Here is a 27,164-nt window from a genome sequence, read left to right as displayed (position 1 = left end):
AATTTTTGGGTACACTTTGGACCATTACCTTTAAGCTCTGGAAAGTAACATCTTCCTATGGTACTTTTCCGAGTTGGGTATGCTGCTATGTACATTCACTCTTTAGAATCCCATAACCATCCATTTAGGGAGATCCTGGAGTCATGTCCCCATTTTACAGATGAAGAGGCTGAGGCTCAGAGAGGAGAGCTGCCCCTCCTAAGGTAAATGCTATTAAATGGCAGAGTTGAGTCTTGAGGTGTAGCCAGCATCATTTGCTTCCACTGGAGCTTCCCGAGAGCTGGGTCATCCTGAAGCCTCCTCAAGTGCCGTGATGCTGAAATAAAGAGAAATGGAGTTGGTTCACAAATCTGGCTGTCAGCTTTCCAACAGTGGTCTGGACTTTCACATTTTATTGTCTGAACACACAAACTCTGTCCTTGCTGGCCAGCACCAGCCAGCATGTGGCTTCCCAGCACGAAGTCTGTTACTTCTCCTCCTTTTCCCTGGCCATGACATCCTGTCGCCAGGAGGCTCAGGAGTAGCAGGAAGGTCTGATCAGTGCGGGAGTCCTTAGCACCAGCTGAACTGCTCTGCCTCCTGGCCTGCCTCTGCCTGTGCCTCCTCCCAGCCCCACCTGGAATGGCTTCTCTTTCTGTGGAAGCAGGCAAAAGGAGAGATTCCTGTCTTTATCAATTAGGTCATCAGTGGGCAAATATTTACCAAATACTTGCAATATGCAGGACTTGGGGGATGTAGGGAAGGCTCAGATGTATCTTTGCCCTCGAGGTGTTCAAGTCTAGAAAGGGCTGTGTGAGATGGACAGAAATGATAGTGCACCAAGAGGAATGCGCCAAGGGGCAGGAGACTGTGCCAGATTGTTGAGAAGCAGCAGAGGTCACGAGAGGAAAGAGAGGATGGTGCTTGAATTGGGCCTTGAAGGATGGATCGAGCACCCTCTGTACATGGCATCTCTAGCAGAGACTTTGCCCCTAGGGTGGACACTGTGGCTCTCAGGGCCACAGGAGGTAGGCGAGTGGGAAGAATTTTAAGATGAGGGATGATGGGGGCAAGGGGAGGAAGATGTGCTGAAGATTGATGAAAGTAATAGTATTGATATAGCTGCCACTGATGGAGAATTTGCAATGCACCAGACATTGTTCTGATGGCTTTACACCTGTGTTCCTGCTTCACTCTCACAACCCAGTGAGAATTGTTAGCCCAGTTTTGTAGAGTGAGAGTGAGGATCGGGGAGGTACAGTCACTTGTGCAAGGTTGTCCACTTGGATTCAAACCCAGATTGTTCTGATTCCAAAGCTGCTGATCTTAACCACCATGTACACCAACTCTGAAGTTGGCACATGAGTGTGGTGCTCAGGGCTGTGCCCAGGTTCTGCTCCAGGGCATTGAGGGCTGCCAAGGGCCAGCATGCCACCTGAAGGGCAGCTACCCATGCTCTGCCTGCTCATTCTCTTGCTGGTGTCCTATCTTGCAAAGTCTGAGTTGTGAGGCCCACCCATCATCATGCACTGATAAGAGAGGATCCCAGTGATGATAAGGATGGTGATGATATCAATCAATCAGCCAACCAATCAACCCCCATGGAGCCAGGCAGCCCATCAAATAGGACAGAAGGCTAGGACCCAGTGGTGGGGCACAGCAGCCCCTTGGATAGGGCCACCAGACACACCGGGGAATTCAGAGCAGGAGCCCATTCCTGAAGTGGCTGTGTGTGGTACTGAGATGCCCTGGGGAAGATTTTGCTTACAGTGAGGGCTGTCTGAGTGGGATGGAGGTGCAGATAAACCAAGAGAGAAGGGTGTGAGATTCTCTCATAGCTTGGGACCTGGCCATCTCCAAGTTCCTACCCACCAACTCATTACTTTCCTGGATCACTTGGTGTCAGAATTCCCCAAGGAGTGGGACTGGGGTCATGCCCAGTGAGTCACAGTACTTACAACTCTGCTTTCCTGTTCAGGACAAGGTGCTGGTCCCAACAGTATGGCTGCTGAGAGTTGATTAGGGCTGTGCCCATCAGAGTCCCCACAGACTGACCTACAGAACTAGGCAGTGGGGGATGCTGAGGGGTAAAACCGAGAGGTTGGGAGGTTCACGAAGCTGAGAGATCCAATTCCCGATTGGCCTCTCTGCCCCTTAGTGGCATTCTCTGTGCTTCGGTGTCCTCAGATGTCTCAGGGGGAGAAAACCCTGTTCTCTCCAACCTGGTAGAGTGACTGGTGGATGGAGAAGCTTCGTGGACAGATGTCAGGGTCACTGTTCATAATCACCCCAGCCCTCTGCTGTTACCTGCCACCTGCACAATCTTCTCTTCCATTCACGGTCTTGCGTCCTCCAGGCAGCCTCCCCAGCGTCCTCACCCCACATTGGTGACTCCCACAAACAGTGCTAGGACTCGGCACCCTCAGTTTTTCCTTCAGGAGTTTCATGTACACTGATTTCATCTTTCTCGCATGAAAGGATGTGAGAGGAGAAGCCATCCCCACGCCAACTTTGCATCGGTGGGGGGTCCCAGGGGTCCAGGGGAAACTGCCCTTGGACATCAAAGATGAAACAACTGGCCGCCTCCTCACCTCGCCCCAGTGACACCAGTAATGCCTCTAAAGGCTACCCCGGTGGCCATGGCTGTGGGGCCTTTCTCACCATGCTGACTTCTGACCCTTGTGCCCACAGGTATCAGCACACGGTTCGTGTCTGTGCCCTCCAGGAGGACCTGAGCAGCCTCCCTTATGGAGACCTGACTGAGGTGAGCAGAGCTGGGAGCTCAGCCCCACGGCAGCCCGACTGCCCAGGTCCAAAGGGCTGAGGCTCAGGAGGTCCCAGTCCATCCACATCCAGATGCCCTGAGGACAGAAAGGTCCAAGGAAATGTGGGGGGAAGTCAGCTTCCACCATCCTGAATTCTCCATCTTGGGCGATATCACAATGACGTGGCACCATCTCCGCTTGTGTTGGCTTCAACATGGTTACTCCTGGGCCACTCCCAATTTGCCTGTCATCTCAGGGAAGGTTTCTAGTAAAGTCTGCTTCCTCACTTCCTCACCTATGGGTCAGCTCTGTCTGCCAAAGACAGATGTCCAGGGGTGCTACATTGTGGCTGGAGTTTCAAGGGCCCCTTCTTGCCTTACTGGCTTTGCCCAGCCCAGGAGTGTAAGGGTCACTTCCAAACATTGCCCTGGGATGCTTGCTCAAAGAACTGGCTGGGTCCTAGGCTGAGCCTGCCAACTTAAGTGACCCAGGGAAGTCACCATGCCACCTTCCTGTCTCCCCATCCCAGTGTTCCCTCTGCACAGTCTTCCCACTTTGCCTGGGAGCCCAAGAGGAGACCTGAGAGCTAAAGCCTCCTGAAGAAAGGCCACTACGGAGAGTATTGCCTTTCTCTGTTTGTGCCCTCCATGTGCCTGTGTCAAGGAAACGGCCACCACAGCCTTCCTGGCCTGGCATTTGGGATCCTGCCACTGCAGCCCCTGCCCACCCTTCCAGGGTTGATGTCTACGTACCTCTACCTGCCTGTCTTAAGTGTCCACTCACTTCCCAGCCTCGAGATCTCTGCTCCTGCTATTGTTACCACTCTTCGAGTTCCAACCTCAAATCCACCCCCTTGAGGAAGACTCTCCCAAGTCCCCCTGTCTGAAGTAATTGCCCCAAAGTACTCGGTTTATGCTTCTCAATTGGCACTTGTTAAATTCTGCTCTGTGCCATTTCTTGTATAACTAACCGGACACCCCACTAACAGGTGAGCTCCCAGTAGACGAGGACTTTTCTAGTCCAGCTCCATGTGTCCTGGCCCAGTCCTTAGCCCAGGCCCAGCTGAACATGATGGGGGCTCACTTTAGGGTGAGTGGATGGAATGACCTGCAGGAGGCAACCTAGGCTTTTCATCCTTTCAACAAGCACTTGCTGAGCCCCTGCTCTGGGCCAAGTGTGGGCCACGCCTCAGGGATGCAGTGAGGAACAGGCAGACATGCGTCCCATCTTCATAGAGCTTAGAGTCACCTAGTGAGGGTGGGGAGTTGATCCACAAGTAAGCAAGTAGAGAGCCCCCTTGTACCTCTGCTCCCAGCCTCTTCTCCCTCCCGATCACTTGTCCGTTCTCCCAGAGCTTTTTCCTCAACAGTTCCCTTTGGTGTTAATGGTCAAGATGTAGCCCCTCCCTTCGGGATATGCACTGGGATGGGCTGTTGTGAGCCAGGAACCCCTCACTCGACACTGGAAAGAGCTTTTGCCTAGTTGCCACTGCCCACCAGGCTTCCTGCAGAAGTGGAGTCTTCCATCTCCCGCGGAACCTGATGGGGTCAGGGTGTCCCTGAAGGGGTAGAGGAGCTGGAACATGGTGATGATCAGTCTGCAGAAGAGTCTTGAGAAGCTTCGGGAAGCTCATGCTCCCTGACGACAGCAGGGTGACGAGTGGGGTCCGGTGATGGACAGTAGTGTTGTCCCTGTCCGCAGATCGGGGAGCGGGGCCTCAACCTCTCAGGGGGGCAGAAGCAGAGGATCAGCCTGGCCCGTGCCATCTACTCCAACCACGAGATCTATCTGCTGGACGACCCCCTGTCAGCTGTGGATGCCCACGTGGGAAAGCATGTCTTTGAGGAGTGCATTAAGAAGACACTCAGGGGGAAGACCATCGTCCTGGTGACCCACCAGCTGCAGGTGACTGGGACCAGCAGGACCTATGAGGTCAAGGCATAGGTGTGGGCCTGAGTCCCCTCTTCTGCCTAACCTGCATGTCCCAACCAAGGCTGTCCTCATCTGGACAGGTTTGCGGAGGGAGCAGGATATGCAGGAGACACTCATGATTCTCCCCAGCCATCCTGGCTTCCACATAGCCCTGCCTGCTGCTCTCTCTGCCTGGCCTTTTTTGGTCCTACCTTTGGCCTCAGTGGGGCCAAGACCTTTCCTCTGCCAGATGGTAGATTATCCAAGAACAATTGACCTCTATTTGTGGGGCAGACGTGGGGCACCTCCTCAAGCTTTGGGCCACTGGTGGTGAGGAGATGGGAAGCCAGGTGGAAACAATTCAGACCCCACCCTTCCTCCAGCAAGGGCTGGGCACGCCTGAGGCCAGGGGTGCCTGGGCTGGGACAACAGAGTGATGGACTCCTTGGAGGAGGGACCCAGATGTCCCTGGGATCACTGCCCAGGGGAAAGGGACTCGAGGCCAGGGCTTGGGGCTAACACAGAAGCTTCTCCCTGCTCAGAGCCACTCTCTCAGGCTTAGGAACGTGAATCTTGCTGAGGAAAGTGACTGGGCTTGCCCTGACTGAGCTTGAAAATTTGGCAGGGGCGGAGGGGAGGCAGTTCTCACTGCGTCAGCCTCACTTAAAAGGTTCTGAATTCCTGGTGGGAATCCAAGACCCCCCCTCCACTTTGAGAGAAGCTCGATTTTCCCTGTCCTACGCTGCCTCCACCTCCCCTCTCCACAATGAGTCCCCAGAAGTGTGCAGGGTGTGTGTGTGTGTGTGTGTTTGTGTGTGTACACGTATGTGTCTCTTGCTGGGGGAGACCCCATGGGACTGACCTGCATTGAGAGGGCTGTTGGAGCAGAGGGAGCAGAAGTCCTGTCTTCTTTACTCTCCTGCTACTTGTGGGGAAAATGTTAACCAGGGGCTTGGTCTGGGGGTCAGAGGCCAGTCTCATGGCCTTTGCAAGGGTAAGTCAAGCCGGAGGAGGCGGGTGGCAAATGAGATTGCCATGGCTACAGGATGCTCTGCCCAGCGTTTTTAGGATCTTCGGTCAGTGGCCAGAAGAAACAGCCTGAAGAGAGGGAAGTTTCTTAAAGACCCAGGAAAAGCAAGTCTTCCCATCGCTGTGGCTCTGCCCCCAGCCTGTGCCTCCCCTTGCTGAAAGCTAGAGGTCTCAGAAGAAGCTCTAAGCATCGGAATTTTGCATGTGGGGACTGCCTGGGTTTCCTCTGAGTGGGCTTGATCACCTCCACGAAGCATCAGGCTGGGCTAGTGCGGACAAGAGCTCCCAGTTCCTCTGCTGGCCAGGGGCCAGGGTGCAGGAGAAGGCTGGGTTTCTTCTGGACCCCCGTGAGGTGACTGGGGGGCTCTTGCCCAGTCAGGGTGCTCTGCACCATGAGGGTCCAGTCCCTGGAGACCACCCGCAGTGGGGAGGCCTGTCCTCCTGAGGGTCTCAGGGATCTAGAGGGGAACACCTGGCACCCGACAAATGTGGATCGGAGCCGTCCTTGTAGGAGTTCTCCAGGGGGAGAATCATAACCTCTGTCTGGTCCACTCTGTGAGCCTCACTAACCAGCAGTGTGACCTCAGGCAAGAACTACCTTTTCCCCAGGCCTCAGCCTCCTCAAAGATGCTACCTTCCACCAAGGTCATTTTCTCTCTTTTTGAGTGTTAAAAAAACGCAGGCAGCCACCAGATGGCACTGGAACCTCCCTCCAGCTCTCTGCTGTTGGGGTGGGGGGCGCTCAGAGCTCCAGATCTGGAGACGCTGGGCTTTTCCGGAACATGTCACCGCTGGTTTTACTCTCAGGCCCACAGGAAATCCGCATGCTTCCCAGTGCTGGGCTGGACAGTTACTCTTCTATTACTTGAGGAAACCAATGAAATGAGGCCTGCGGCCGCCACTGAAACCCACCCAGGGTCAGATTTTGTGAGTTTGCAGAACGAAGCTGCTCAAATCACATGGAGCCCCACCGGAGTGAGCTGGGGGCTCGCTGGCCAGAGGGGCTTCACCAGGAGCTTCCGGGGCTGGAGCGTGTGTCCACACAGCCAGAGGAGACTGTGGGGCTCCCACAGTGCCTCAGTTTTCCCATCTGGAAAACGAGCTGATAATAAAGCTGCTTGGTTTCTTTACTGGGTTGTGGGAGATTGAGAGATAAGAGACAAGATCAGGCTTTGCAAAGTTAGAAGATGCTGTACAAAGTTGAGAGGTTATTTTCAGGAAAAAGGATCTGTCAGAAAGTGTCTTGACTGCACGTTAAAAGCCAGGCTGTTCCTGCTTGGGCTGTCCAGGAGAGTGGACAGGGAGTGGGCAGTCAGTCCAAGGGAGGCAGGCGGAAAGGCTGGAGGTGTCCAAAGCCATCCCAACTTGTCATTTGGCCTTTGGGGCACCACCCCGCCTCCCTACACCCCCATCAGGTGTTCAATGACTACGTGTAGCTATTTCTCTCGTCCTTCCAACCAAGAGCATCAAAAGTTGTCTTGACTTTGGGTGGACCCTGAAGTACAGGGCAAGACCTCTGGCCCCTACTACAAAGGCTTCTTTAGGTTGAACCATCTTAAATCTCACAGCGTCTTGTCCACTTCTAGGAGGGGGCTTCCTGTCCTTAGATAGGTCGATCCTATGGGGAGAACTCTGGCTTGCTCCAAAATGAAAGGAAGCCCCTCTTAGGAGAACTCTTCGAACTCAAGAAAGATAAGGAAATGAAGGGAATTCAAATGAGAAAAACAGCAGTGCTTTGGGCTAAACACGGAATACCGTGATGAAATTCAGCTTTGTTTTTATCATATAGATAAAGCTGGTGTAAACTCCCCAGGCCAGGCAGTGTGGCCTGGTGACTGGGGACGGCACGGAGTCTACGTCTCCTGGGCTAGATGAGGACAATGAGGTGGGCTTGTAATGTTATAACAGAGAGAGGCTATTGCTGAGATATTTCCCCTCTCCACCAAATCTTGGCTATAATAACTGTCAATTTCGTATTCCAAACCTCCACGATCAGATTTCTTAGCAGGTCAGCTCATGTAGGGAGCAATAGCAGAGGAAGCTCCAATGTGCTTCACTGTGACAGCGAAAGGCCCCCTTTGTACCCATGAGATCTGTGAGTACCAGATCAATGCCTCTCAGTGGGGCCATTTTACCCCCTAGCAGGCATTCGGCAATGTCTGGAGGCTTTTTCGCTTGTCACACCTGGGGGAGGGAGTGCTATTGGCATTTAATGGGCAGAGCCTGGGGAGGCTGGCACACATCCTCCAGTGCCCTCCACAACAAAGAATGATCTGGCCCTCAATGTCAATAGTGCCAAGGTTGAGAACCCCTGTACTGGATTAGCCGGGAAGCTGCTGAGTGGGAGGCTGTCATGGCACTCTCCTCTCTTTTACCAAGGCAGAAGTTCACGTGGATCTCTCATATCTCCACAGCTCTTAGAGTCTTGTGATGAAGTCATTTTGTTAGAAGATGGAGAGATTTGTGAGAAGGGAACCCACAAGGAGTTAATGGAGGAGAGAGGGCACTATGCAAAGCTGATCCACAACCTCAGAGGGTTGCAATTCAAGGTAACTGCATGCCTGGGTGCGAGAGACTGGGTGCCCTCCCACATGATTTCCAGCCTGGGAGATGTTCTGGCATTAGCTTCCAGAAGGAATTTCATTTTGTCTCTAGGATCCTGAGCATATTTGCAATGCAGCCATGGTGGAAGCCCTCAAGGAGAGCCCTGCTGAGAGAGACGAAGACGCTGGTACAATCAGAGTTCAAATCACGCCTCTTATTGCCCACGGCTCACGAGTGGACACAGATCTCTCTTTATTTCTCACCCTAGTTTTGGCTCCAAAAGATGAGAAAGATGAAGGAAATGAACCTGAAACAGACTCAGAATTTGTAGACGTAAAAGGTATTTACCATTCATCAGTTACAGACTCTTAGGGATTTGTTGGGCATCTCCAACTTGGGGTGGAGAAGTGTGGGCACAGGAGGTCCTTTCGGGCAGCTAGAATGCATGGTCTACTGTAGTGGCATCCTTGGCGTTCAACTCCCTGAGTCCAAATGCCCGCTCCACCACTTAGTAGTTTTGTGACTTTGAGCAAGATACTTGGCCACTCTGAACCTTAGTTTCTTATTCTATAAGATGGGGAAATAATAGCCCAAAACTCATCAGTCCTTGCAAAGACTACATGAGAAATTGTACATAAAGTGACTAGCACAGTTCCTGACATATAGTAACTCTCAGTAGTTATTATTTTCATTGGAAAGACCAAAGCAAGACACAGAGATCAGTTAGGGGCGAAGCACACACAGGTGTTTCCCACTCTTTATGGGGCGTGTGGGGAGAGGACTACGCAGCACTGAAGGGACTCAGGTGGGGTAAGGTTATTTGTTCTTCCAACAAAAAAGGATTAAGCGTCCCACTATGTGCCAGGCACTAAGCTGAGCTGGGGAGAGAAAGAAAATATGCCCCTGTCCTCAGGATCTTATGGTCTTGCGGGGGTCACAGACAAGTGGATAATCATGGGAAACTGTGCTGAGAGTAATGGGGAGCTGGGATGGGAGGAACAAGTCAGGGAGGGCTTCAGAGAGGGGGTGACTTTTGGACTGGTCCTTCACGGATATGTAGGAGTTTGCCTGGGACCCCCGTGGTGAGACTGTGCGGAAGGGGGAGATCTGGAGTGGAGGGCAGCGAGGAGCGACGTGGGAGACGAGCCTGGGGAGGACCGGGCTGCTCAGCTGCCTCCTCTCCTGGGACTCTACCTCCCATCCCTTCACCCAGCCAAAATTTACTGAGCACCTACTCGGATTTTGCTAAGTGCGGGGCACTGAGAGGGCAGAGATCAAAATCCAGTCTTTTTCCTCAAAGTACCCACAGCTAGGTGGCTTTCCAAGTTTGAGTTCTGCTCCTCAATAATATAGAACTGAAAAAAAACCTTAGTATGTTCCTCAAATGTAAGGTGCCATCCATTTTTGAGATTACTGTCATTGTTTTTTTTTTTTTTTGAGGAAGATTGGCCCTGAGCTAATATCCACTGCCAATCCTCCTCTTTTTGCTGAGGAAGACTGGCCCTGAGCTAACATTTGAGCCCATCTTCCTCTACTTTATGTGGGACGCCTGCCACAGAGTTGCTTGATGAGCAAGATCACCGTCATTTTATGAACCACTTAGAAAGAAAACTCTCTGCCAATTAGATGATATGGCACACTACTCAATGGAAAGCACATCCTGATTTTGGAGATTAACATCTAAATGTGAAAAAAAGTGTGAATCTTTGAATTGATGAAACCTTGCACCACTGATAGTGCTTATGACAGATGCATGTGTGTTTGGAAAGACAACATATTTTTCTGGCTCTGGAGGCTGCCGAGGCTGAAGTGAGGTACCAGCCATTTCTTCCATGCTTCCCCAGAAAAGCTCCAGGCTGCCCAGGATTTGGAACCCTGTGAAGAGAGTAAACTCTGCCCCTCTTTTCCTCCTCAACCCCCTTCTCTGGAGAGGAAAGTGAAAGTGTGGCATGAAATGCTCTCAAAGCTATAGGAAGGGAACCTGTTGAAGGTGCCACTGCCAGCCATTCCCAGCACCAGGGCACTTTCTAAAGTGCAGCAAAGTTGAGCCCAGCATCAGCAGCACTCCTGACTGGGCTGGCGGGCTGCACAGGTTGTGACCAGGTCCTCTGGCGGTCCAGGACGCCACTGCTCACAAGGTGCTACCGGCCCGCTGAGGCGTCGCCCTCATTTTGCAGTCCCAGAGGAGGATTCAATGAGCGAAAGTCAGGCTGAACATTTTCAAAGAAGCGCAAACGTTCCCAGATAGAGGGTGTAGCGGCAGGTCTCTTTGTGGAGACGCCTTTGAGGTGTGACAACGTTGGCTGCCAGGACAGGGTGCAGAAAGCCCATGTGCAGGGGTGCCGCCTTGTCTAGCTCTATTTGTCTCTGCTTAGAAAAGTCGAATAGAGTTTGGAATTCTGCTTTGGAGCTGACATTTGATGCTTCTCCGCGGAGGAGAGGGCACAGACATGCATTCCGTCCTGGCTGCTGGGAGCTGCTTTACCCAGTGTCCCTGTATCTCTGAATATTGTTTCATGAGAACTTCATGGTAATTTTCTCTTCTCCTCTGGAAAATGGCAAGGCCTTGGGCAGCCACGTGGAGGGAATCAGGAATCCATGCAGCAGGTGACCTAGGAGGATGCCCTGGGTTTCTTCTGTGTGGTGTGAGCTCTAAGAGGACAGGCACCTCCTCCTTCTTGCTAACCCTATAGCAGTAGGCCCTGGAGGTGCCCTCAGCACTGCAGTGCACGTGGCCCGACTCCCAGCTACCACATGTGCATTTCTTTGCCTGGGGCTCTCTCTGGCAGCTGCCAGCCACAGGTCGAACTGGACGTTCTGTGGAACTAGCCCCCCAGGGAGCAGCCCTCCCCCAGTGGCCAATGGGAGTTGGTGTAGAAATAGCCAGACCCCTCTGGTCCTGTGGAACCTCTGACATGTGCCCCCCGCCCTACCTTGAGATTCCTCTGTGTTGAGTTGAACTCCAGGGGTTCATGGGGGTCCCTGGCTTGATGAGACGCCTTTCATGGTTCCCATTCCTTCCCGACACCCTTTAGCTCAAGAACAAACTGCATGCATTCCTATCCTCTTCTTAGGATCTGCTTCTGGAGAACTAGACCGAGACAACCCCATGTGCTCAGGGCTGAGCACGTAGGAGGCGCTTAATGAATTTTTCTCAAAAGAACAAACGCCTCCTGCCTCTCAGGGCTGTCATGAGGATCAAATAAAATGAAATGAGCAAAAGCGTGTTGGGAATTTTAAAGCGTGGGCAAATGGAAGGAAGGATGATAACTGCCCCTAGTGGGGGCGTGGGGTGTGCAGAGGGGGCACCCGCCCACCCGTGGTGCCCCAGGACCTGTGTTTGTCTCCACAGTTCCTCCGCACCAGCTTGTCCAGACGGAAGGCTCCCAGAAGGGAGCTGCGACCTGGAAAACATGCCACACGTACATTCAGGCTTCCGGAGGTCCAGTATCAGGCCACGCATTTCTTGATTTAATTTGCATTAAAAAATCCTTTCTTAAACTGTTGGGTTCACATTTTACGATTTCTTTAACAATTGCTCTCTTTTTGTTAGGGCCATTTATCAATGCTTTTACTTTTTTCCCTCTAAAAATCAAGGCTGATAATAGAGCCTTTAAATGGAATCGTCCTCTATCCCCAGTAAGGCTGCAGACTGTGTACTGAGACTGAGGGAGCAGCAGCACGAACCAGCTGTGGTGCTTCTGTGACCTCGCTCTCTAGTCACCAAGTTCAACAGCAGTCAGCTCATCGCCTGCCTTCAGGGCGAGATTCCCACCTCGGTGTGCGAAACATGCCTTCTGGATTCATTCCCTGTCCTCCCTCAGCGAGCGTTAAAGAATATTGAGTCGCTTCTATTAAAGTGTATAGTAGTTTTTCCAATATGTTGACAATTTGGACCAATTTTTCAACAAAGTGGAACAGATGTTGCCATTGGGTTTCAGGGCTCCAACGCCCAGATTTGTCACGTTAGCCTAGAAGGTTGTTCCCAAGCATGGGGACCCTTTTCCTGCAGGCTTTGAACTTCCCATCAGGGTTGGGCCCTGAGGGAGATAAGCCCACTGCAGCCCCCTCGCCCCTGTAACCCCCTGGGACCTCTCCCCTCCTCTTGCAGGGTACCTCCTCTCTCTCTTCACAGTGTCCCTCTTCCTCCTGATGATTGGCAGCTCAGCCTTCGGCAACTGGTGGCTGGGTCTCTGGTTAGACAAGGGTTCACAGGTGAGTTTCCCTTTGTCACTGGAAAATGCTGAGTCAGTTGCTGATGGAGCCTGAATGTGCCCAACACCACACAATGAGCTCATTTGCCTCCTGCAGCCCCTTTTCATAAAGTTGAGGTCAGTTGCTTACAACACACGATTCAACTCCTGAAATCCCCTTTGATATTTCAAGACAAAAAGGGCACCTGGATTTTTGTGTGCCACCTTCAGATTTTTAAAGGATTGGCTAGAAAGATTGTGCAGCGTGTCTGTGGGGTCAAACCTATGCAGGATAAGGTCAGTTTTGCAGCCTCTGTTGCTAGGTGCCTCCGAGGAGGGGCTGGGGACACCTAACAGATTTCTGTCTTCCCGCCTCTAAAGAGAAGCTGGCATCTTGTCGTTGACATTGTCTGATGTCAGAGACTTCCACCGGGCTCTGCTCCTCAAAGTCCCTCTACAGAAATGAGACATGCAAGCAACAGCCCCTGGATGTGCTTCAGTGCCACTGGGTGTCTCTCTGCCTCCCAAGGCTCTTTTAGGCCAGGGCCCCTCCTGGGAAGGACTGATAAGTCAGCTCTCACTAGAGTTTGCTGGAAGCCCTCCCAGCTTTTAGCCAATGATTTCAAAGCTTTCCTGGAGCCCCAGGGAATTCGGTGGGGTTGCCTGCCCATCCTCTAAGATTGCATTTTGGTACAATTCTGTTGCTATGACAACCAAAGTGAGGAAGCGCTGGGGGGATACGGGCAGGGGAGAGGCCACTACAGCTCTCTTGGAGTCTGGCACGGCTTCCTGAGACCATTCCCAAGGGGAGAAGCCAATGAGTGGCCTGCTCTGAACAGCAAGAGAGCCATCTCTGGCCTGTATGTGTTCTGCCAGATTCTCGCTCGCTCATGGGGAGCCCTTTCCTCAAAGATCCTGAGGTTTCGGGTCAGGGTGGAGCCTCCTCCCAGGGGTGATGCTTCCCCAGGAGGCTGGTGCCATTGGCTAACTGAGCAGGCAGCAGTGACGGCAAAGCCCTGTATTTGCCCTGCCCGCCAGACACAGCCTGAAGCACAGTAGGGCCCCCTCTGCTGCTGGGTCTCTCATCAACAGCTCCCCGGGAGGCCTGTGCTTTTGTGGATGTTCATCCATCAGCTGCCACCTCTGGTTTACATTTCTGCTATTGCTGTAATCAGCAAAGTGGCATTTAGAAGAAAGCTGTCTGTTTGCTCCCCAAAGGCAGTCTTGACTTTTAGCATATAGCTCAGAGAAAAATGAAACAGCCAATTTCTCAGGAGGGGGAGATGGCTTCTCCCCAGAAACGGTGGCAAAACTGTCTGTTCTCCCTGGGTAGGATGGAGTCACATGTGGTCTCTCTGAATCTTCCCAGAGCCCCTTGGTCACTAGGCTCCCTCCTTCTCACCTGGGACTCCTGCACAGTGGACTACTGCCTCCTAGGTGGCCTCAGAAAAGGAAAGGAAGGGGGCTGTGGGCTGGAGCATCATACAGAGAAGCCCTCCAAGTCTCCCCAGAGGTCTTCTGGCTCCTACCAGGCAGCTCAGCAGGCTGGAGGCGGGTCCCCGATCCCTGTCCTGTCTGGGCTGCCTGAGTGTTGCTCAGACAGCCTCGTGGAATGCAAATTTCCTTTGCTTCTGTGTTTTTGCTGGCCCAGTATCACCCTGGTCTCCTGAGGCACCGTTGGCTTCTGGGACAGCTGCCCTGTGCCTGCCTGCTTTGTCCCTTTGCTGTGCTGAGTCTCATAAGTCAGATGACCTTTGGGGTCATGGTGGCCCAGCAGGAGGACCCATGCAAAGCTCAGAGGCCCCCAAGGGGAACCAACTTGATTTTACCACCTGACTCCTTCTTTGCAATTGTGCACCTCTTTTTAGTCTCTTCTCTGTGGAAAGGTTTTCTGGAAAATTCCCATTCTCCTAATAGTACCAATTCTTGGTGCTTCTTCTTGTTTTCCTCCAAAGGTGACCTGTGGGACCCGGGCCAATAAGAGCACGTGTGAGATCGGTGCGGTGCTAGCAGACACCGGGCAGCATGTGTACCAGTGGGTGTACGCAGGGAGCATGGTGTCTGTGCTGCTGTTTGGCATCATCAAAGGCTTCATCTTCACCAAGACCACACTGACGGCATCCTCCTGGCTACACGACCAAGTGTTTGACAAGGTACAGCCCCGGGGGCTGCATGTACAGCCTGTTCATCAGTCAACAGGGTTTCTTGAGCACCTGTGATGCGCCAGGCACTGTGCAGGCTCTGGGGACAGACACAGCACTCAGGGAGCGAAGGCAAACTCCAGGGAGCTGTGGGGGTGTGTTCCAGACCCTCAGGCTACCCTGGGGGTGGTCAGAAAGGTTTCCCCGGAGAAACTGGAGCAAAGATGGCCTCTCCTGCTCCAGAGAGCCCTGAGTACCCCGAGGGTCTCAAGAAGTGCTTGTGGACTCCTCTTCACCCCACTGCTGCGGTGGGTGGCAGCCATTGGCTGTGAGGGGCAGCCAGAGTGCACAGGTGTGGCCTGTACCCCAGGGGCAGACAGACACAGTGGAACTTGGCTTCCTATTGCCCTGGGCACAAAGTCCATCCCTCCTCCAAACGTAGCCCAGGCTGCCTCCCAGCCTTCACTCTCACTCATGGCCGTCACAGGAACGGGGAGCACCCTCACTTTCCCAGCATTGCCTGGCACATCGTGGGGGGCCCTGGGAAAAGCCAGGTCCTGCACTCAGAATCCAGCCCCGGCAGGGCAGCCAGGGTTTACCAAACACACACCCGAAGCTGACTCTCTGATTTTACCCACAGATCTTAAAGAGCCCAATGAGCTTCTTTGACACGACTCCCACTGGCAGACTAATGAACCGTTTTTCCAAAGACATGGACGAGCTGGATGTGCGGCTGCCATTTCACGCAGAGAACTTTCTCCAGCAGTTTTTTATGGTGGTGTTTATTCTCACGATATTGGCTGCTGTGTTTCCTGCTGTCCTTTTAGTCTTGGCCGGCCTTGCTGTAGGCTTCTTCATCCTTTTATGGTAGGTTGATGCACCATTTAAAAAGGAGCAAACAAAACCCATATATATTTGGTTAACTCTGCACAATGACCAGGTAGTATCAGGTGATATTGCAACCTTGCTGTCTTCTCTGAATAGTGGAGCACATTGATTTTTAGTGCTGATAGGAAATGCCGGGTGCTGTGCTAAGTGCTTTGCATACATCTGGCATTTGAGCCTCAGCACAACCCTGAGAGGTGGATGTGATTGGGAGGCTAAGTCACTGGTCCCAGGCTAGGAAACTAGTAACCGTGGTTTAACTGTGGTTACCGTCTGTCTGCTGTTATGTTCTCAACCATGGGGTTCTGCCATTGCTGTTGCTGGAGAAGAGAGAGGAGACCAGTCCTCAGTCATTCTGAGCTTTGAGAAGTAGCCCCACCCTAACCATTGATGTAGAGAATTAGAGAAGGGCGTCAGCTGCTCTGCACTAGGGTGTCCCTGTGTCTACCTTCACGCCCACCCTAGGGGAGAGCAGGAGGGAGAATTGATCTCAGCCTTCTGGGAGACCCAGCTCCTTCCTGTTCCTGGGGCAAGCTGGAGTTCTCAGCAGGTGGCGTGGTGGGTATGGCATGAGGGTGAAGCATTGGAAATCAGAGAAATTTGACCAGAGCCTCAGCTCTGCTGCCAAACTACCTGGAGGACCCTGGAGAAGTCAGAGGAGCGCTGCCAGCCTCGGGTTGCTAATCTCGATAAGGGTAATCATTAACACAGATGCCTCACCTGTTCTGGAGGGGGTCCTATGAGGGTCAAATGAGACAATAGGATTATAAGTGTCATGTAAATTAGAAACGGAATATAATGTTATACAAACTTAGAGTTTCCATTCAACTCAACAAAGTGTTTATCATGCTCCTATAAGTGCTTGGCCCTGGGCTGGACACTGAGGATCTTAAAGAGGGACTCCTCCCACAAATTGCAAAGGATTTAGCCTACAAATCTTGGCCTGCCTCCACTTGTAAACAGAGTTGTTTCTTTTCATCCAGGGACACCACACTCAGAGCCAAGCTTTAGAACTATTGCTTTGGCCACAGTGTGGAGGGTGGCTGGAGCTACGGAAAGATCAGGACAGGGCTATGGGATGGGAGACTCTTGAAGTGTGGTCTGAGTGAGAGACGGTGAGGACCAGACACAGGCAGCGGCAGTGGGGACAGAAAAGAGAGGTAGATTTAGCAGGCATTTTCAAGATTGTCATTGGCATTGGGGGATGGGAGAGGCCAAGTGTGAGTCCAAGGTGGGGAGTAATGTGAAGAGATACAGGTGACGTGGAAGGTGGAGCAGCTTGGGTAGTCAAGATTACGGGTTTGGTTTTGGATATTTCAAGTTTGCGGATCAAATCTGCAGGTGGTGCCAGCAGACAGTGGGAGTGGTGAGTGTAGGGACACTTCAGGGCTGGAGAGCCAGACTCCGCATCCGCAGGCTGTGTGAGGGAGCTGGGGTGGCTGTGGGAGCTGGCACTGGTGCCCTGGGAGTTGGAGGAGCTGGGCTCTCACTTCACTCTCCTGCTGCCTCCTTGGTGACTCTGAGAAAGGACACATAGCCTCAGTGTTCAGTCTCAAGAGTTTATTGTGATGCCCAAATAAAATAATTTCTGAAAGTCCTTTCCAAAGATAAAGCAGGTCCCAGAGACCACTTCCTACAGTAACTCCTTGGGCTAGTGTTCATTTCTTCAAGCCCTACCTGTGTCTGACCATTGTTCACGTCTGTTCTCTGTCCATGCTGTTGATTCACATGGCAAAAGGTTTTTCTCTGCCCAGCACCCCAACTTCCTGCCATAGCGACAGGCCAGATCAGGGCTGGCCCTGACTGAATGACCAGAATGTTTCCAACTGACTCACTTGAGATCTGAACAAACAAGGTTTTCCCTTCGTCTCCCCTGGGTTGCTTTTAGCTGAGTCTAGAGGGCAGGTAAGATTCACTGTCATGGGCCAGCCTACCAGTGTGTGCGCCAAGGGCAGTGGTCTCGCGTTCACCAGCATCCTGGAGCTTCAACACCTGGGGAGTTCATCCTGCAGAGGGTTCGTTCTAAAGTCAGCTCCGGAGACTTTGATGACCTTTGTTCAAAATTACCTTTGAAAATGCCATTAGAAGACCACGTCCTGGCAGTTAACACACCAGATTTTCCTACAGAATTGGAATAGATTACTTTTTCTTTGATTGGGCATGAAAAAGTGGTTGGTTTGTATTTAGGGGCTGTGCTATATGAGCAGTTCTGGTCTTCAAAGACTGCAATCACATCTCGTGCAGCGAGGACACTCACACTACAGGAAGCACTGAGAACGGAGACCACAGAAAGGAGTGGCTCACATTTCTGAGACTCACATTTATGAGACCCCCACCTCTCACACAACTGGGACGGCCTCTCCTAGAGAAGAATGTCGGCCAACCCCTTCTCCCTAGTTAGACAGCACCCATCTGACCTAAACTTGGTGTTGAGTGCACAGTCGGATCTGCAAGTGCTGAGCGTGAGCCCTCTGAGACCCTACTTTGCAGCCCTCTTGACACCTCTTGATTTCCTCACAGCATTTTCCATCGAGGCCTCCAGGAGCTCAAAAAGGTGGAGAACGTCAGCCGGTCCCCCTGGTTCTCACACATCACCTCGTCCATGCAGGGCCTGGGCATCATCCACGCCTACGACAGGAAGGAGGAGTGCATCAACAAGTGAGTCCTGTGCTGGGCCCCTGCTCCGGGGGCTCCCTACTTCATGTCTGACCCTAAACCTGAGGTTACAGGAACAGATGGCTTCTCTGGCCCTGAGAAGGGAAGTCTGGGCTGCTGGGAATTGACCATAGATGAAGAGCTGGCAGAATCAAGGAGGAACACTCTCAGACAAGTGGCCTTTCTTCCTAGTGTCTGGATGTGAGCTCGTTCAACAACAACCTTGGTATGGGGTTTTACATATTTTATTTTTCACTCTAAAAGTAAAATGTGTTCAATCAGGAAAATAGGAGAATGCAGAAAAAAAAAATCACCCACAGGTTCCCAACCTAAATCCTATTAATATGTTCACGTATTTCCTTCCAGTCTTTTCTTTTTTCTATTTCTTAAGTACTTATAATCATTTTTGCCTGTTTTAGTTTTAAATAACATTTCTCATGTTACTACATATTCCTTGTAAAAATAAACTTTAAAGGCCATATTGCATTCACTTAGTGGATAGACCAGTTTCTTTCTTTTGAAAATGTGGGCACTATATTAGTAAATTTCTCTGGAGTCTTCCAGCTACGAACTTCTAAAATATCGTATAAATTATATCAGTCACAGTAAGCTTACTGTGCTAACAAACAACCTCAGATTTTAGGGGCTTAACATAATCCATGTTTATTCTTCCTCAAGTCACAATTTAACGAGGATCCATGGGACAGGGATACGGGATTCTGCTCCACATTTGGGTGCACAGTCTCTTTCCATGGGGGGCTTTTTCATCCTGAGGGCCTTGGGGACTTCTCCAGAATCCTTTGTGTTTAACTGGAAGATAAGGGAAGAGAGGAAGGTGGAGGACGCCCTGGGAAATTTTTATGGGTCAACCCTGATGGAGACACCCATCATTTCTGCACATCCATTGGCCAGATTTCAGTCACATGGCTCACCTAACTGCAAATAATGCTGGGAAAGGTAGACTAGCTGTGTCCATGGCAAGAAAGGAAAATGGAGTTTGGTGAATCTGTAGCAGTCTCTGCCACATAGATGTTCTTTCCCCCCCCCCATCTTTTTCTTCCTTAAAAACCTAAGACCCACTTCAAAGTTTGCATCTAGTTTTCTCTCTCCCTCTGCCCGCACTGCCACCCAGGATCTCAGTGTTGACCTGGCATCACATCGTGTCTTTAGTTCAGTCAGCAGCTGGTCTTGTTACCAGTTTGATCTGAGCATCATCGGTCGAGAGTCCTAGAGCACATATAGATTCTTCCAGTGTCCTGGTGTGAGCAAAGGCTCCTGTCCATGGAGCTATTCATTGACTTTCTCATGGCAAACATAACAGATTCAAGCTTTGTCTTCCTGCAGATTCTCTTCCAAGAGAATCCCCCATGATCGAGGGGGGCTCCCCTCCTTTAACATTCTTTTTTCCTGTCAGGGACTTTCCCAAGGGCTTGGGCTTCTGACATGTGCTGCTTTTGCCACCAGCCGGAAATGCTACAGCATTAAAAAAAAGGTTTGAGGTTAAATTCCAGTTTGATCCCAGCCAATGATTTTCCTTCTGCATAATCTAACCAACCACACAGATAGGACCACAGATGACTTCTAAGTCACTTATGCTGCCAGTTGAGTTTGTCGGCTTTAAAGCTATGCGATAGAATATTTTTGGAAGTGTTTGGAAGAATATTTTAACTAAGCTCTGGGGAAATTGGTTAAGGTGGAAACAGATAGGAGGAAGGTGCTACAGAGGCCAGCCTGGCTGGCCAGAGGTGCTTCCAGACAGAATTCTTTGAGGAATTTTAGAACATAATGGAGCAGCAATGCCTGAGGATGTTCATGACTGAGCCAGTGGACAAATCTTAACTCTTTAGGGGTTTAAACACTGAAAGATTTTCATTTTTTGGCAACAATTTCTACCAGTTGTAGATGAAGCCCATTTCCCGGTAGGACAGGAGAACCTTCAGTGGCAATTGAGTCTGGTGTCTCTTGTGGTTGATGGTTAGTTCAATCCAGTTAAAATTTCAATCTTGTGTGTATATAAGTCACAGCCCTCTCTATCCCCTAGAGGCTTGGAGTGGTCGTGCTGTGCTGTGTGTATGTGTCCGGTGTTGGGGGCAGGTTTGCCCTTGGGAAGCACCCGGTCTGTTCTCTTAAACACCTTCTCCGTTTTCTCTGAGTCTGGTTCTCTGAGGCTGGTGCAGGGGAATGGAGGTGGAGAGGACACATCCTCAGGTGACTGCCTGTGTCTGGGTCATTCTGTCCTTTCTGTTGCTCATTCCTGCTGATCCCTGTGCAGATGGGGTGTGGCAGGGTGGAGGCCCCAAGAGCACCAGATCCCAGCAGCTCTGCTAGGCATTGCTGATGGGCAAGGTCTGCCTGGGTCTTCCAGTGAGCTCTGCCTGGCAGCCTTGTACTGTGTTCCTTTGATGTGGGGCCTCTTTGACTCATGCCCAGGAAAGTCTCATCAAGACTGTAGCCCCAAAGGTCGTCTTCCCTCTGCACTCTCAACTCTAAGAACTGCAAGAAGGGGCAGGATCCGCTTTCCATACATCTGGGGAACTGGTGGTGTCATCCCTCTGTCACTCTGCCCTATCCGCCTTCTCTTCTTTGGCTCAATGGAATGCAGCAGGGGTACAAGATGTTAAATTCCTCTACTTGGAGAGACCCCTAGCTTTATAAGCAATTGCCTTGGATCTTCTTTCTCTGATTTGGGGAGGTTACTTGATTGGTACCCCTCCTCTACCACCACAAACATTGATTCTCCCTAAAGGCAACCTCCTCCACAATGCACCCCACCCTTTTTACAGATCAAGGGGGCCAACTGTCAGTTCCACAAGACCTTTGAGGGGTGGCGGACTCCAAGATAAGGATCCTTCGAAGGCAGAGCTGAGGTGCTCAGCACCTTTTGTTCTCAGCTGTGGGTTCCAGTTGCCAGCGCCGGGAAAGAGAAAGAGCCCACACACCATACTCTCCTGCCACATGGGATTTCTCAAAACGTGTGCAAATCAAAGATGTCTATGGCGGCAGGTTTCCAAGAGCATGGATAAATGCTCATCTTTGTAAGGGATTCCTCTGTAAGAGCGTGCTGGCCCTTGATCAAACATTCCCCTCTCCTTATTTCTCCAGCAGCCCTAACTCTAAGGCTATGCAAGCACAACCTGTTTTGTCTGATTTCTTAATTTTAGGTTTATGGTGCTAAATGATGAAAACTCCAGCCACCTCCTGTACTTTAACTGTGCTCTCAGGTGGTTTGCTCTAAGAATGGATGTCCTCATGAACATCGTCACTTTCATTGTGGCTTTGTTGGTGACCCTGAGTTTCTCCTCAATCAGTGCTTCATCCAAGGGCTTGTCATTGTCTTACATCATCCAGGTAACACTTAGTGTAAGGTTGGGCTTGGCCTGGAGGCTCTGGCGTGGAGTGTACCAGGGTGGTTGGGTGTAACAGAAAACCCAGCTTGCATGGGTTTAAACAATAAAGGGAGTATCGTGGCTCACAAAAATTAAAAGATCTGGGGGTTGTGTGGGCTTCAGGCATGGTTGGGTCACGGCCCTTGGCTTTGTCCTCCCCCTGTGATGACTGTCTTCATGATTGTACAATGGTGACTAGCCAGCTCTGGGGGCTATAGCAGGAAAAAGGCAAGAGGAAAGCTCTTCCTACCCTAGCAACTGATTGCTTACTGGATTAATTTAGGCAGGCCAGAACTAATCTGGATGAAACTGAGATGATTTGTTTAGGCCAAAGGATGGAGTCCTGCTGCATCCTACCCCAAAGTCACACAGCTGCCCCACAGGGAAAGGATGCTGGAGACACAACCACGATGCCCATGACAAATACTTACTGACTTGTCTTTTGGTTGCTTTGGTGTTTTTCTTTTGAAAATAATTATAATAGGAAAATAATAATAATAACAATGGTAGGGAATAATAGTAATGGGGAAACACATGCCATTTTAGGCACTGTTGTAAGTTCTTCACGTAAATTGTTTCATTTATCTCCACAACAACCCTATGAGATAGGTATGGCCACAACCCCCATTCTACAGATGAGGGGACTGAGGCCCAGGATCACACAACTGCCGTGTCTGAGAACGGGATCTGAACCCTGGTCTGCATCTCATTCCTTGATGTATGCCTCACATTTTCTCTTTGGAAGCTTTTCCGATGCAGTCTTTGTCCTCGGTGCTCGCTCTGAAATTCTGGGACAATGTGTCTGAGTGTGGGTCATTTTTCATTTATTCTGTGCAAGGCTGTGGGTCCTTTTATATTAAGGTCAAATCTCTCTAAAGCTCGGAAAAATTTCTCCTCCTTTCCTTTCTCTCCTCTTGCCAATTTCCTCCTCTCCTTTCCCTCTCTTTCCTCTCTCTGGGACTCACTTTAGTTGAATACAGGGTTTCTTGGATCCATCCTCTGTGTTTTCTTTCCTTTATTTCAAAGTTTCCACGGTCTTGTGTTTTTATCTTTATTCTGAGAATTTTCTTTAGCTTCGTCATTCAACCATTCTTTTGAATTTTAAGTTTGGCAATCTTATGTTCATATACTTAATTTCTACAAACTCTTTCTTAGTCTCTGAGTTTTTAAAAGAATCACTTTTAAATGAACACAATATATTTTTTAATCTCTCTGAGGATGTAATTAAAGTCTCCCATCCTTAATCTCTCCTCTCTCCTTTGGCTGATACCTGTTTTTTCCAGAGTTGATTTTTCACTTTGTTTACCTGATGCTTGCTCTCTCATGCCATTGGTCTTGTTTGTATGTCTCTTGGTCCATTTGTGAGGGACCAGGCTGGGTTTTCAGGGTCTCCTCTGCCTTTGAATATGCCTTGCTAGGTCTCTCCTGCAGGGACGTTTTGTAACTATGGGTGAGGGGGTCGCACTTTTCCTCAGGCTGGCTTCACTTCAGGAAAACATCCTGGGAGCTAGCCTTCAGGCACCCAGAGGATTTAAAGGGGTTTTCACCTGGGGTACTATTCTGGAGCTCCATTTATCCCCAGGCAGTTCATTCAGTTTCTTTAGAGAAGTGTGTGTGTGTGTGTGTGTGTGTGTGTGTGTGTGTGTGTGTGTCTTGGCCTAGGGAGAATGTGCCCAGCTCCCTCTGGCTGGAAGAAAGCAGAGGGCTGTGGTAAATGGCTCCTCAGGAGTAGCTGTCAATTACTCAGACTGCCAGTTACTCAGTCTCTTTGGGGCCCTCCTCACACCTGGAGCCTCTCTGACTTCTGCAGGACAGAGGGCTCTCCATGCCCCCGTAGAACATTCTGCCTCCATTCTTTCAAAAGGCTTTCATCCTCTTTTCATTTTCCAGAAATTTGTAACTCTCTCTCTCAATAATATCTCTTCCCAATCCCCTTGCCATTAAAGGTCTATTCCTTTTGTCAAATCTCTCTGATATCATTTTAGTGGTATTTTGGGAAGGAAGAGGAATAAAAATATGTTCTCAGGACTCTAAAGTGGGAAAAATGAATTTTCCTTGGGTAGCCAATTTCCCACATTGATGGATGTTTTTATTTGTCGTTGCCTAATAAAATATAAAACAGATGAAGTTGAAGAGATTCCCTTACTTGATCCAAGTGAAACAGCGTTCCTCAACTGAGGGCATGCTTTCCGGGGATGCCATCACCTTTCCATGGATTGTTTTCCAACACTTCTGTGAGGCGGGAGGATTTGCACACGTGAGGTCTGGGGAATGCTTCTTCTCAGCTGGCTTTGTGGCTTTACTGAGCGTCAGCCCCCTTTTGAGAACAGAGAACTCGAATGACAGAGCTTCCCTGGAGAACAGGGGAGACACCCCAGATGGATGAGAAACCGTGAAGACCCACGGAGCAGGAAGTGGATGCAAAGTAACATCACATGACATCACAGAGGAGAAGGAGCCCCTACCGGGGCCAGCACTGTGCTGACGTGGGGATTCCAGAAGTGTGGAGGGCTGCCCAGGTGCTCAAGGCTTGACACCCTTGAATTTAACAAAACCTGGGCATGCCCTTCGCAAGGGCGGGGCTCATTTGCTCACTCACCAGATATGCACTGAACACCTACTGTGAGCCAGGAGCCAGGCCAGCAGTGAACAAGCCGGACAGGGCCCTGCCCTCAGGAGCTTATATTCTAGAGGGATATAAAGTGGGATGGGATAAATAAGTGCTCAAGTAAATAAAGAAGTCAGAAATTGTTTAAGTGTTATGAAGATAATAAAGCAGGGTAATGGGACTGTCAGCGAGGAAGCAACATTAGATCTGATGGTCAGAGGACGCCTCTCTGGGAGGTGACTTCCAAGCTGATGCCTGAATGATGAAGGATGGGCCAAGGAAGACAGAAGGAAGAATGCTTCAGGCCAAGGGGCTGGGGAAAGGCTCAAGGGTAGGAGGAGCTCGGTGCATTTGAGGAACTCAGAAGTTCGTGTGGCTTGAGCAGAGCAGGAGAAAATTAGGTCTGAGGGGTCAGCAAGGACAGACTGCGCAGGGCATGTTGGGCACGGGCAGGCGTGTGCCTGTATTCTAAGAAGGGCTTCTCCACTGCGGGGCTGTGGACATGTGGGCCGGAGAAGCCTTTTTGTGAGGGGCTGTGCCGTACATTGTAGGATACTGGCAGCCTCCCCGATCTCTAACCAGGAGACGTCAGTGGAACCTCCCTCCTCCAAGGTCACGACAACAGAAAATGTCTCTAGACATTGCCAAATGTCCCCTGGGGGCATAATCACCCAGACTGAGAGCCACTGCTGTGAGAGAAATGGGAAGCCAGTGACATCTTAAGCAGGGAGGCAGCAAAGGAGGCCTGCTGAGGGAAGCTCTCTGAGGGTCTGGACCCATATGGCTCTCCGCCTGCTCGGGCCACACTGCCTCCTTCTTGTTAAGGCCACTCCCTGCTGCCCAGAGCTTTCTTACCCTAAGTTTGCCTGGCGGACTTCTTACCAAAAGCGCCTCAGTGCGCAGTCTTCCCTAACCGTCCTAACTGAGGTAACGCCCCGGCCCCAGCCTCAGCCCCTTTTTCCTATCATCCTGCTTTATTGACATTGTTCTCATTCCTTGGAATTGTCTGTGTCTCATCCTGCCGGCCCACAGTCACGGCATCTCTAGTGGAAGAAGACCTGGCCCTGCCTCCAGCCTACTCTGTGACTGAGGCAGCTGCTGCTCGTGCCCCACCCCTCCAGGGCAGGCCAGTTGGCCTCCTGCTGCAGGAAGGTGCTCAGTCCAAGCCCAAGGCCGACTGCAGGTGCGGGTTCTCCCAGCTGGGAGCAGCCCCAGCGATGACTGAAGGGAGTTGTGGAGGTGTAGCCCAGCTTCCATGGGACAAATCGGGCGTGTTCCGTGCAGTCTCCCAGAGCCCCAGCGGGAGTGAACTTCAGCGGCCCACGATTGAACCTCTCCTGACTCACCTTGTCTTCCATGCCTCGCTTCTCCCAGCTCTGACTGGCCCTTTTTGGGTCTAGCTCCTAGATTAGATTCCTAGGGCTTCTCGAACTAATTACCATATACTAGTGGTTAAAACCAGAGAAACTTATTCCGTCACAGTTCTGGAAGTCAGAAGTCCAAAATCAAGCTGTTGGCAGGGCCATGTTCCGTCTGAAGGTTCTGGGGGAGAGTCCAGTCCTTGTCTCTGCCCGCTTCTTGGGGCTGTTGCCTTTCCTTGGCTTGGAGCTGCATCCCTCCAATGTCTGCCTCCGCCTTCACATCTCCTTTTCCTCTTCTCTGCGTCTTCCTCTCCTCTGTCTCTTGTAGGGACACTCGTGATTGGATTTAGGGCCCACCCAGGTGATCCAGGATGATCTCAAGATCCTTAATTACACCTGCAAGGACCCTGTTGCCAAATGAGGTACCATTCACAGTTCGCAGGGACTTGAATGTGGACATATCTTTTGAGGGGACCACCAGTCAACCTGCCCTAATACACTGCTTGCCCTCAGATCCCAGGGTTGGCTCCCAGGAGATCCTGGCCTATGGTGGGTGATTTTTCACACGCCCCAGTGTGAGCCTAGATTTCTCATTTCTGAAGCAAGCTGATGGGCTTGATGGTTTTCTCCCACCTCTGATGATCTGTGGTGACTGGATTTCAGTCGCTTCGTGGCTGTGGATGAGGTAAGTGGGGAGGGCATAGAGGTGCAGGACCCCACCAGGTGGCAGCAAGGGACTGGCACCCAGCAGTTTTGCATCCCTGGGAGAATTCCTGCTCCACAGCACTTCCCCACCGCTCAAACCAAGAGATGTGTGATGGAACGGTGCTGGCGGGATGACTCTCACCATCTGGAGTGCCAGGGAAGAATGTAATTATCATTTGTTTCTGAACACAAAGGAAGTGTTTAAAGGCAAAACACTGCACCAGGAGTATCTTTACTTCTCGGAACTTGGCTGGGAATGCAGCTTACTTTTTGTGTAGTCCTGAGAGAGACCAGGAGGGATAATGCCCAAGGGCTGCCCCTGCCGGCGGGAAGGGCTCTAACCGTGGCTGCTTGTTCCTCATCCACAGCTAAGTGGACTGCTCCAAGTGTGTGTGCGAACAGGAACAGAGACCCAGGCCAAATTCACGTCCGTGGAGCTGCTCAGGGAGTATATCTCGGTGAGGAATCAGTGCGTGCAACAGCAAGGACTGTTAGCTCCGGCAGAACCTATGCAAACATTTGATCTTTTTACGTTTGATCTTTTTTCTTTTAAAAAGAAAGGGATCTTTTTAAAAACCGAAATCAGACCAAAATCCTTCTTCTTAAAACCCATATTTATAATACAATCTAAAGCCCTTGAATTGAGGGAGAGGTTCTTTTTAAAAAAATTTCCTCAAGGGCAGTTTCCATACACAGAAAAGAGAATTCAGTGGCTTACTTCAGTTTCTAAAAATTAATGTCTGATTGATTAAAATTGTAAATTGAAAAAAAACCCAGTCTAATTCTTCTTTAAAGGCTTTTATGTTCAACTTACAAATTCTGCTGTTCTTCAGAAAGATGTCTAGCCAATTCAAACCATCACTTTTAAGGGCGTTTGATTAGCATCTGGCCCCATTTACAAACTTAATTAAACACTTTCAAACATTTTAAACCGCATTTTAAAACTTAATACATTCCATTTCCTTTTTAAGTACCCCGATTATCTGATTTAACAAACAAACT

At 50.7% G+C, this 27,164-nt stretch overlaps 1 protein-coding gene across 9 annotated transcripts in view; it reads left to right on the top strand.

The window, feature by feature from the left end:
• Positions 1 to 27,164, top strand: part of ABCC12 (ATP binding cassette subfamily C member 12) — a 93,705-nt gene that overhangs the window by 50,971 nt on the left and 15,570 nt on the right. For 7 of the 9 annotated variants that reach the window (XR_006891563.1, XM_046682353.1, XM_046682354.1 and 4 more), the window contains 11 exons: positions 2,671 to 2,743; positions 4,446 to 4,649; positions 8,099 to 8,233; positions 8,340 to 8,568; positions 11,581 to 11,670; positions 12,340 to 12,443; positions 14,377 to 14,574; positions 15,203 to 15,429; positions 17,968 to 18,105; positions 21,264 to 21,450; positions 26,531 to 26,620. Coding sequence is in view for 8 of the 9 variants with exons in the window: in XM_046682353.1 (XP_046538309.1) it covers positions 2,671 to 2,743; positions 4,446 to 4,649; positions 8,099 to 8,233; positions 8,340 to 8,568; positions 11,581 to 11,670; positions 12,340 to 12,443; positions 14,377 to 14,574; positions 15,203 to 15,429; positions 17,968 to 18,105; positions 21,264 to 21,450; positions 26,531 to 26,620 (1,675 nt within the window). In the remaining variant the exon portion in view is untranslated. The remainder of the gene's footprint in view (positions 1 to 2,670; positions 2,744 to 4,445; positions 4,650 to 8,098; positions 8,234 to 8,339; positions 8,569 to 11,580; positions 11,671 to 12,339; positions 12,444 to 14,376; positions 14,575 to 15,202; positions 15,430 to 17,967; positions 18,106 to 21,263; positions 21,451 to 26,530; positions 26,621 to 27,164) is intronic. The other 2 variants (XM_046682356.1, XM_046682355.1) reach the window with 2 other exon arrangements.

Source organism: Equus quagga, chromosome 13, assembly GCF_021613505.1.
Source record: "Equus quagga isolate Etosha38 chromosome 13, UCLA_HA_Equagga_1.0, whole genome shotgun sequence".
In the NCBI taxonomy this organism is placed as follows: domain Eukaryota; kingdom Metazoa; phylum Chordata; class Mammalia; order Perissodactyla; family Equidae; genus Equus; species Equus quagga.
This window is presented reverse-complemented; position numbering and strand designations above follow the sequence as displayed.